The 11,166-nt window shown below is 37.2% G+C and overlaps 3 protein-coding genes across 3 annotated transcripts; 2 read left to right on the top strand and 1 right to left on the bottom strand.

Annotated features, from left to right (window-relative positions):
• LOC110850053 lies at nucleotides 1-1,056 on the bottom strand. The gene is made up of 2 exons (XM_022097537.2): nucleotides 656-1,056; nucleotides 1-574 (listed from the first exon to the last, which is right to left on the bottom strand). The coding sequence occupies exons 1-2, from the start codon at nucleotides 957-959 to the stop codon at nucleotides 207-209; spliced, it is 672 nt and encodes a 223-aa protein (XP_021953229.1). The 5' UTR covers nucleotides 960-1,056; the 3' UTR covers nucleotides 1-206.
• Nucleotides 1,057-5,029: 3,973 nt separating this feature from the next.
• Nucleotides 5,030-8,495, top strand: LOC110850064 (zinc finger protein 595). Its single transcript, XM_022097546.2, has 6 exons — nucleotides 5,030-5,631; nucleotides 5,698-5,739; nucleotides 5,811-6,008; nucleotides 6,229-7,330; nucleotides 7,418-7,700; nucleotides 7,785-8,495. Exons 1-6 carry the CDS (start codon nucleotides 5,148-5,150, stop codon nucleotides 7,995-7,997), a joined length of 2,322 nt encoding a protein of 773 aa, XP_021953238.1. The 5' UTR covers nucleotides 5,030-5,147; the 3' UTR covers nucleotides 7,998-8,495.
• Nucleotides 8,496-9,078: 583 nt separating this feature from the next.
• LOC110850379 lies at nucleotides 9,079-10,121 on the top strand. Its single transcript, XM_022097813.2, has 3 exons — nucleotides 9,079-9,197; nucleotides 9,320-9,561; nucleotides 9,754-10,121. The coding sequence occupies exons 2-3, from the start codon at nucleotides 9,321-9,323 to the stop codon at nucleotides 10,047-10,049; spliced, it is 537 nt and encodes a 178-aa protein (XP_021953505.1). The 5' UTR covers nucleotides 9,079-9,197; nucleotide 9,320; the 3' UTR covers nucleotides 10,050-10,121.
• The last annotated feature ends 1,045 nt before the right edge of the window (nucleotides 10,122-11,166 follow it).

Here is an 11,166-nt window from a genome sequence, read left to right as displayed (position 1 = left end):
GGTTTCATTATTTTAACCCAATAAATGGCTAAAAATGAATCACATTTTTTTATTAACTCTTTACTGATAAAAATAAATATACACAAAATAAAAAAACACCGGTCACGTCCTGCGTACACAAAATCTTACATACATACATAAATATGTAAAAAAAAAAATATACACAATCTGTTGTTAAATAATCATACAAATCTTAACTAATCATGTTACCCTGGCCCAAAATGTCCCCTGCGGTGATAACCCCCTCTAAATTTCTTCTTCTTTTCTTTTTTATCCCCGTTGACTATTTTCTTCTCGTTCTTATTTTGTGAAGTGCTCTTTCTGTCTGCATCGAATCCGAGGTATTGATTCTGAGCACAGTTTCCTTGACGCCACACCCACTTGGCTGGATGCCAGCTTCCAGATGCCCAATATCTCTCCTGCCTTACCCATTTGTACGGACACGGCTGATAACGTATAGGCCGATAATTGTCTTGATAATACCGAGGAAAGAATGGATTTAAGTTGAAGAAAAACGGAAAAAATTTCCCAGTCCTTATTCTAGCTTTGAAATTCAACTGGTTTGTTGAATTTTCTATTTTTGGGTAAAATAAGAATAACAATTTTATTTAAACTAGCCTAAAAATGCGAGAAAACAATTTTCAGGCGTACGTACCTTTTGTCACTTCACTGTGGATGTCCGATGTACGTAAAGTTTCATAATTTCCACTAGTTTGTAAAGTTTTTAAGCTATTTACGGATAACTTGCCCACGTTAAAGATTTTGTTGACTGTGCTTTCTTTCGTAACTTGACCTAACTCGTTTCCTTGCGATATGAAATCAGTCTCAGGTTTTCTGTCAGATTTTTCCACCGTAAGCTCAGAAACATTTGATCTTATAGCGAAAACTTCACAGTGAAAATGCAGTAACGTTACCAACTGGATGGCTAACTTTACTCGGGGTGATTTTAGTTTGTTCATTATTTATAAATGATATATAAATGTATCTCTTTTTTACACACTTGATCTTCACTTGAGTTGAGATTTTAGTCTGATCAGAATGCCTTCGGAGTTTATTTATATGAGATTCACCTTGATCTTGCTCAAGACCGGTGACACAGATTAGTTGCAAGAAAAGGGTATAAGTCATACAAACTATGTACATCATCATGTCCGTCATGCATTACAGTGTAAATCTTAACGTTGTATAGCTATCTAATAATTAGCATGTAACGGAGATATGTATATTAACACAAGCAATATTCCGACCAACACAAAGATGATGGTTTGATGACTGTTAATGTGTGAAAATTTGTGCAAATATTAAGAATTGTGACTCATAATAAAAATTGCGCAGTGTACATTTACAAAAAAAACATGTTGTTATCGAGAAATTTTTGTTGACTTGATATCTTGATATCTGACTTGATATCTGGCTTGTGTTTTTTAGGGACACTGAATTTAATTTATTAAACTGGGCCAATCTTACTAAATAAGTAGTAATAGCAAGGTTGTGTAAAATGACCTTAATGATTTCTTTAATCGCTTTGCATCGAAATCATATGTACATACATACATACACTCAATTGAAAATAGTGTCCGTTACTGCCACCTGCGGGTACATACATCTTCATCTGCATATAAAGCCTAACGAAGTTATTGATATTTGCTTTTGCCGTGAAAAATTATTTGCAACAAGTGGCAAAAATTCGAAATTTGCCTATGGCGCAAAAACCCTCAAGGGTCATCATCGCCTCATGAAATTATCATGTCATGTGCACAAATTTGGAGAGTATCTTAGCGTGGCAGCTTATTGTTAGTGTGGGAACTTATTTTCAACGTCTTGTTTATTTTATGAGAAGGTAGAATAAATCGATATCATCAACTACTGAATAAATTAACATGTAAATAAATTAACAGAATGTTTTATTGACATCTTCGATTGATTGTTCGTACGTTCGTACGTCTGTAAGTAAAATTAATTCATATTTACTAAATAACAAAACCTAATCATAATTCTCTATATATAAATATACTCGAAATATGTACTTATTTACATAGATGTGTATGTGTATTTACCTATGTAAGGTATTACCAAAATAATTACTACACATTAATTTAATTATGCATTGATCATTGCGTAGATCCTTAACATGCATCTACGCAACAAAAAATGTTCCATCAATCAGAAATAATGACAACGCCACGTTCAAATAAGTACAAAAAACATAAACAACAACACCATACAATTCGCCTTATTTACACCACTTCCAGACCTAACTTTTCGCCCAGATTTACACCTCGTATTTATTTCCTCGTCAAACCGAAAGCCTTTAAAGGGTCGCAAATAGTGGAAATCCGGCTCTTCAATCTCCCCCTCTTTCACCGGATATAGGGCAACGTATCTCCTTTCTGATCCAGATTTATGAATGGCAAATGCATTATGACGATAAACGTCGCAAGGGATATATTCCCCCGGAATTGCAACGTTCCCAATCCATCTGGTAAGATTTTGATTTTCCGGCGTCGTCATAAATTCCACCTGGAAATTGTCTTCTTCCAGAGGTAAGTGGGTCTCAGTTATGTTTCGATAACCGTGTAATTTTAAAATTAAGTAGTGTCCGCCTGGCCCTAGTTGGATTTCCATGTAGTTTTCATCCCTCCCGTAAAAGTAGAGTTCGACGACTTCGTACTCCCAAAGCCCCCAGAGAGGGGACAGCGTCGAATTGGTTGGGATTGGGGGGTCGTTGTAGAACGGAGCGTTCGTAACTATGCGGAGAAAACTATTTTCGTCACACTGTTTTTCGATCCAGAAGGAGACGTAGATTTCTTCGCCGTCGGGTAAGTTTTCGACGCCATTCCACGTCTTGGTGAGGATATAGTTGTTGACGTGATAGTGGTGGTGCTGGTGGTGGGGGAAGAATTGGGGGACATTTTCTTGCGAAGTTTTCAAAATTAAGAGCGTTAAAATTACGGAGAGGAGGAAAGTTGAATGGAGATCCATTTTAGTGATGACGGATGAGATTAATGAAATTGGGGAGAACACTGGGGTTTAAATGGTTGTAGGGCACTACATACCCCACACATCGTTCCCCCACATTACATTTCCCACATCGCATTCCCCCACAATTAATATCTTCACATGTCATACCAGGCACACCTCCCGCATTCCCCCACGCATCGTTCCCTCACTTATCATACCCAGCACATTTCATTCTCCTCAGTTCATGCCTCCAGGTCATGTATATACATAGGTAAATGGGAAATGAAATGGATAAATAGGTGTGCTATTTTACTTCTCAACATTAATGAAATCTGTATTTAACAACATAGTATAGTCAGTCAAATGTGGTCCTCATTTATCAACAATTTTTTAAAAATATGAGCAACCTTACTCCCAAATTTGTAAATTTAAAAATTTATAAATTATAATGCCAGTTGTACAATTTTTTCTTCATTTCAAAGCTATAAGGAATATGAAGTGAAATTGGTAAAATTTGCATATTCGTTGGGGTTACCCATACCGATTTTCATAGCTTGTCTCAAAAAGCTGAAATTAAGAACGGTGATACTTAATGGCTTCTCATGAATTATATGAAGTCAGAGATGAACAAAAAGTAACCAGAGGGGTACCCATACCGATTTCTAAGATTTTATAAATTCAGCTAAAATTCCGTGTGGAGTCGAAAAATGACTTAGGAGGGTAGAATTTCGAAATTTTTATACGAACAGCGTCCACTGCTCGCGGTATTTGGTGCCACGTAATACTACAAAGTGACGTTAGTTATTGCAAGAATTAGTGAAAAATAGTATAACATTCTGACAAACATGGGTCTAATCAATCCTGGTTGGGGCTGAGCAAAGCTAGGATATGGATAGGTTTTAAAATATGAGGAACCCTATATATTCCAAAATTTGTTTAAAAATTTTAATGCCAATTGCAAAATTTTTTCTTGATTTCAAAGCTCACTATAAAAAGTATTACAGATGGTAGTGAGAATGGACATATGAATTGGGTAGCATATGAGCTGTGAGGGTATTTGTCAACATGAACTGGAGGCATGAACTGAGGAGAATGAAATGTGCTGGGTATGATAAGTGAGGGAATTATGCGTGGGGGAATGAGGTGTGCTTGGTATGACATGTGAGGATATTAATTGTGGGGGAATGCGACGTGGGAAATGTAATATGGGGGAACGATGTGTGGGGTATGCAGTGCCCGGACACCGTTTAAATTATTGGCAAATGAAGTTATTCGTGATTATGCATTAATTTTTGTCAGTTTGTCTAACAATAGGTCTGACGAGACGTGTTTATCAAAATTGGTATTCATTTTAATTCATAAATGCGTAAAGAAAATGTCAAGAAACGACGCTATGCATGTAATTAAATTAAAGTACAGTTAGATGCAGTGTCTCAAGTACATGATTTCCAGAAATTTCCGATTGTAAAAAATCAAACCTAGTTTATATTTACTGTGTATTTACTACGGTATAAATTTGCGATCTAGCCCAGTGGGTCACTATTTATGCAGTTTTATAAAATCATTGGCATAAATAGCATATGTACATATGTACATAAATATGTACATTTCAAGTGAAAATAACAAAAGGCTTATTCACGTCATCCTTGCTGTAACCTCCCCAAATGCATTTCTTTCAAGAAAGCCTTCAAAAAATGTCTCAATCCACACTGAATTATAAATGTCAATCAATATAGTGCAAGTATTTTTTTATTTCAATCATTTACAGATCTGTACATATGTATGTAAGTCATGTAAAATTTAAGCATGTTTAACCAATGACATATATCCACATCACACATATTTAATGTAAGCATGTAAGTACACGGCTAACTATTGCATGCATTTTTATACTATTTTCATAAAAAATAATGCATATGAAACTTCTACCCATGTTAATTTGAAATCAGACTGAATTATATTTTTTCATAAGCACAAGCATATGCATAAGCGTCAAAAATCCATGCAAAATTTGAAACGAGAACAAAGCAAAGTCTCACCCAATGTTACTTTACCCCAGGAAAGCGTCATCACAAAGGGTTGAGCACGAGCTTAAAATTCAGCTGAATTTAACAAAAATGTGAAAATTATTTAATTTAATTTGTAATTTGCTAATTTCAAAAAACAATTACACCCCAATTTAAAACATGGCAGAAATCATCAGTTCGTGTTCGTCATGTTGTGCCCCATTCTCCCCAGAGGAATCTCGCATTACGGAAATAACCATCATTTCAGCAAAACATCACGACGACTTGTTAGGCGAAATTGAAATCCATCCCGACCAAGGGGTCAAAGTTTCCATTCAATCCGTTCTACGAGAACTGTTTGTATTCCAAGTTGGGTCATATTTTGACCCCCAATTGTGTCACGATTGTGCAGACTCGTTGCAAAAGTTGCACTTATCTTTCACCCAATTTGTCGGTCTTTTAAATGACACCGGAAAATTGTTTAGCGCACTTGGACCCAGAGTTAAACTAGACGTGTCGCAAGGGAAGGAAGCGACAACACTTAATTATGACGGGGCATCAATTTTGGACGTGCTTATCAAAGAAGAGGCAGACTCGGGAGGGGAAGATGACCCCTTCGTGTGTGGAAATGATGGTGACTCGGATACCGGGATGGATAACGATGGTACATTGTTGGATAAGGATCTTAAATTTTGTGTAAATCATAAGTGTTTTATTATTTTAATTTCAGATATCGAATCGATATCTGATGATGAGGACACTGATGACGAGGGTAAAATGTGTAATATTTGGGCGCACTTATCAATTATCTCTCTACAATGAAATTTTAATAAACTATTTTAGACTTGAGTGACCAGCGTGACTACAAATTACGACCACGGCGATCAAAATCTCGCGAGCGTGAGTCCACAAATCTCGTCACTTTCGATTCTGAGGAAGACTTTGACTGTGAGGATGAACAGTCTAGCGATTGGGAAGAAGTCCAATCCATTTCTGAACTCAGTGATGGCGAAGGCGAAGGCGGTGGCGATGGCGATGGAGGTAATTAAATTAATAGTTTACTACAAAGGACCGTCCATAAATTTACGTAACACGAGAGGGGGGAGGGGGGTCTAAGGCTCCAATGATATCGTGCCTATGTTACATATGTTAAAGGGGGGAGGGGGTCTAGAAAATCGGGACTTTTGCGTTACGTAATTTATGTTTGTTATTTAATTTATAAGTTGAATTTCTTAACCTTTACATATCTGCCTACCCTCAGATAATCCCAATGCACCATCAAATTCTTCCCCCAAAGTGAAAAAAGAAGACCCGGTCCCTGACCCAACTGCCGGCACAGTGGAAGGCACAATGGTCTGCCCGTTTCCATCTTGTCTTCGCACCTACACTAAAAGGAAGTCGTACCGTCGCCACTACATCTCCGCCCATCTGCGTGGCACTCGCCGCCGTTCCAAAGTCAAGATCCACACCTGCAAGAAATGTGACCTCACCTTTTCCCACAAAGATCTCTTCCGCATCCACAAGGAGTCACATAAGCCTAACTCGACTTCAATGAAGCTTCACAAATGTCCCATATGTTCCCAGCCCTTTGCAAAACTTCTCCTCCATGACCACGTCATTTCCCACGGTGTCGAAAACCCATATTCCTGCTTGGAGACGGATTGTCCTGAAAAATTTCCGACCTTGTCTCTCCTCCAAAAACACAGAACCAATGCCCACTACAAACTCAGACTTCGCACGAAATGTACCGTCTGTTCTAGCACTTTCCGATCTTCGTGGCACATGCGACGCCACCAAGAACGTATCCACATGGTTCGATCGGACACAACAGACGCTCAATTCTGTTGCGACACGTGCAGCAAAGTATATCCTACGGAAAAACAACTCAAAGAACATGTTCGTTCGCACTCCTCCCAAGAAAAATGTAGTTGTCCATTTTGTGGTAAAATTTTCGCCTATAAGCGCTCCATGCGCCGCCACCTGACACTTCATACCACTGCGGGACAAAAATTGTACTGCTGTTGGGAAAACGAATGTGGGCAAATTTTCGCCAGTAAGGAAAACCTTGTCCAGCACCATTTGGACAGACACCCCTCCTCCCAAGTCAAGCTTAATCTTGCCGACTTATGCAAGATGGAAGAGGAGATTGGTATAGAAGACGACATAAAGGGATTGAGGGAGGCTATATTTCGCAAAAATATGGCGAAACCGGAGGTAAATAAGGTCAGGACTAAACGCGACCCTAATCAACCTTGTCCCACTTGTGGAAAAATCGTCGTCAACCTAGCCACTCATCTGGCCACGCACATCTCTCCACGGATAAGACACTTGTGTGAATTATGTGGTCAGGACTTTTCATCCCGGTAGTTATTTTTTTTATTTTTTGTTACCATAATATTTTAACAGCCGTTTGTAATGTAATGAATGCAATTTTTACTCCTCCAATCCAGGTCCGGACTGCTGGGTCATGTCCAGTTTCGCCACAAACCGGTGACCCCTCTGCTCTGCTCGAACTGCGGAAAAAGTTTTAAGCGTAACAGAGATTTGCGAGCGCATATGAAACTGCACGAGCTCGGCGATGCGAAACCTTTCACTTGTCAAATCTGTGGAAAACAGGTCAGGACGGAGAAGAGTTTACGACAACATGTCGACCTGGTTCATACCAAGATAGGGAAGCAGTTCAAGTGTGAACAGTGTGGCCATGAATTCAAGCAGAATCATAACTTGAGACAGGTAGAAAAAGAAGGGTTACAATTCGAAACACTATTTTTACGGCAAATTTGTTGGATTTTAACTTGAAAATTATTTTGTGAACAGCATATCAAAATGGTACATCAAGGAGAGAAGAGAAGGCCGAGAGAACCAGGCAGTGAAATTCGACATAAGCGGAAGAAGACCTCTCCTGCTTCATCTAGTACCGATTATCGATACCACGGACATGATAGTCGACTGGACGTTAGTCCAGTCAATCCACAATTCTCACATCCAGCGACTTACCCACTCTATTATGGATCGAGTGGATTGTATTAATTATTTTTCCTTTTGCATTTAATAAGTGCATAAATATGTAACTACATAACTAAACCATTTATTTAAGATGTAATTGTAATTGTACCATCTCCACGGTTTAGCACATTTAAAATAATTCACTTTGTCGCTTATTTATAAAATGTATTTAGTGTGGAATGTTTTATACATGAAAATGACGTAATGTTGCATTTTTCTTCAACTTGTATACACTTTTAATGCATTTCGTAATTATTAAAACATTTTTAAAAAAATAGATTAATTTAGAATCAACATTCAGACGTTTTCAGTTGAATATTTTGAAAAAATAATAATTTGAGAATTTACGTGTTAAATACATATGTACATAAATATTTAAAGCAGCATGCTAATTTTGGATCAAGTTTAATTTGTTAATAAATAGGCATTACTAGGGAAATGTAGCATTAATAGTTAATTGCTAATTTTAGTCTGACTAAGGCTGAATAAACACTGCACACTGTAAGTTTTTTTATTCCTATGTATGTATGCATTTGCTACAAATTTTTATTATTATTTATTTCAATGGCAATCGAAAATCAAAATTTCATTCAAAGACTGGATAAAGTCTGAAAGCCATAACAATAAGCTGTGGGAAGAATATTTTCAAACTGCTTTATATGAAGTACTTATTTGATATCTATCCAGGGGTGGGTTTTCGTATTACCCATGGTTATGTACCTGATACCATGCATATAATTGGTAATTGGCCAAGTGATTGACTACATACATAGATATTTGTTACATGAAATCAAGTACTTATTTCGGCGTTATTACTTGAGACCATGTGTAAAAAAGGAGATGAGGTTAATGGCTATTGACTATGAATAGACCAATTAAAATAAGTAATATCGAGATGCTTGCTTACAAGTGTACATATTATGTATCTTGTTGGCTTCTACATACAGAAACATTCAGAATGAGAACTTATGAAACTGATCCTGAGGACGGGTTTGTTTGCTAGATACACAAGTTCTTTATTCCTACTTTGCTCAAGTCTGTTCTTGCTCATGAGAAAATTTCAGATTTTCATGAATCACCATGAGCAAATGACATAAAACTCAAGTCGCTTCGCACTTCTCGGTCAATCTCATCCTTGTATTTGCTAAATACACAATCACGATAAGCACAATTAAGTCAAATAAAGCATTAAACATAGCTATTCTTATCATCTGCAACGACAAAGTAAGAATTATTTTGTAACAAATTAAAATATGTCGCCTTATCATACTAATATTTACTTTCATTCTCTGCATAAACTATATACTTAATATTTCGATTAATCCTGCCTCTTTGTCTTTTAAAAGCATGGGAAGCACAGAGAGTCGCCAACTTCGGCCTGCCCACACAATTACGAACGCGGTGTTGATAATTCCAACGGCTTTTGTCGGGCTTGTCGATGCTCTCGCCAATTTGAAAAGGGACGGAAAGGAGACGGACGAAACAGAATTTTTGTACGAACTTTTCCAAGTCTATGACAAAATTAATGGGACGGATTTACATGCCCAGTTTAAGAAGGCTATTGACGCCGCCAGGAAATCGGGACAACGTAAAAATTTTAAAAATTTCAGTGATTTTATGAATTTTTTCCGGTTTTGACGTCCTAATTCTACATTTGTAATTATGCAATTTAAACCAGAACAAAAACCCTTTTTTGTTCCGGTTTCAAAAATCTGACGTGAATACCCCCAAATTTTGTTTACTCCATAATTATGCTTTTCTGACCTCATTAAATTCCTAGGTCAGGTTAACTGGACCGAGTTGCATAAGTCCATGCCCGGGGTGAAAGGTCAAGGGTACTCTGCCACGATTTCCTGGGTGTGCAACGCCCTCATGGCCAGCGCCGACAAGTTGGAAGAGGTCGACATCGCCCGCCTCTTCCACTTGGCAAAGAAAGTGTGTCAATGGCGGGAAGGGGAAATGAGTCGCCACGGCGGTGGGGACACAGGTCATCAACACGCCTTCAAACTATGGGAAGCAGTCAGGGACTTGCTGAAGGAGTTCATTTTCGCCAAAAAGTGGAAGGATGATTTGTAAATAAATAAACAAGGTTTCGAGACAGATTTCAGATTTTGTATTCTTATCAATTCGATAACATATGTATATAATACAAGTTGAGATTTGTTTCGTAATGAATAATAAAATATTGTTGCACAATATATAAAGCAAGTCAAGTTGAATCCAAAATCCGTAAGTTTTGCTAATTTGCAAACTCAGAAGTATAAATAAACGTTAGAAATTTCATCTTGCGTGTTCATGAAAGCAACCCAAACTCATAAACTAGGCGATATTTATATATCCCAGAGTGACAGGGAATGTATTATACTAAATCTCACTTCAATAACGGACGAAAATCGAGTGTTGGGAAAGTGTAAAATGTGTGCATAGAGATAAGCTCATGCAACCCGTCCAAGTACATCAATTCCATCCAGACAAATTTTGCTAATTAACGACCACAATTTGCCTTTAATGGGTTCAACTATGCATTGCGTATATGTACATACATACGTTACTATATAAGTATGTGTAGTGTATATATTTAGTAATTATATAACAATACATACCTATCTAGATCTTATACTCTCCTTTCAGCATATTTGTATAATCTACACTCGTACATTATATGTTTTGATCTTCATTACATTGCAACAAGAATAATATAAAATCTATGCATGCATTTATATTGTTTTGAAACTCTCTCAAAAACTCATTTCATGAGTAAATGTCTAAGTGTTTAAACATTTAATAAATTGGATAAATAAAGGCTTGTCATACATATGTACACACATAAATATGTATCTCCTCATGAGCTTACCCAACTTTTAATGCAAAATTGTATTGCGTTCGTGTGTCAGTACGTATGTATATATACATACATATCGTATATCGTATATCGTTGAGAACCAACCTTAACCATACACTTACAATGGAGGTCTCCCAACGTATGCTCACAAATTTGGACCAAACTAACGTCAATCGATCACAAATATAATTAGCATGAAATTTGCAAATGGAACTATCTGCCAATGAGCAGGTTTGTCGAAGATATTTGCATTCAAAGCAGAAAAAATGCACAGCAAATTTGGAAAATGAAAAATTTGCCAGTCTTGGGGGTGCGTTTTCTCCTCTTTTTATGCAAATATCTCCGCTAAAC

Source organism: Folsomia candida, unplaced genomic scaffold, assembly GCF_002217175.1.
Source record: "Folsomia candida strain VU population unplaced genomic scaffold, ASM221717v1 Fcan01_Sc005, whole genome shotgun sequence".
NCBI classification, from domain to species: domain Eukaryota; kingdom Metazoa; phylum Arthropoda; class Collembola; order Entomobryomorpha; family Isotomidae; genus Folsomia; species Folsomia candida.
The sequence above is the reverse complement of the archived record's forward strand: the minus strand, read 5'-3'. Positions and strand labels throughout refer to the sequence as shown.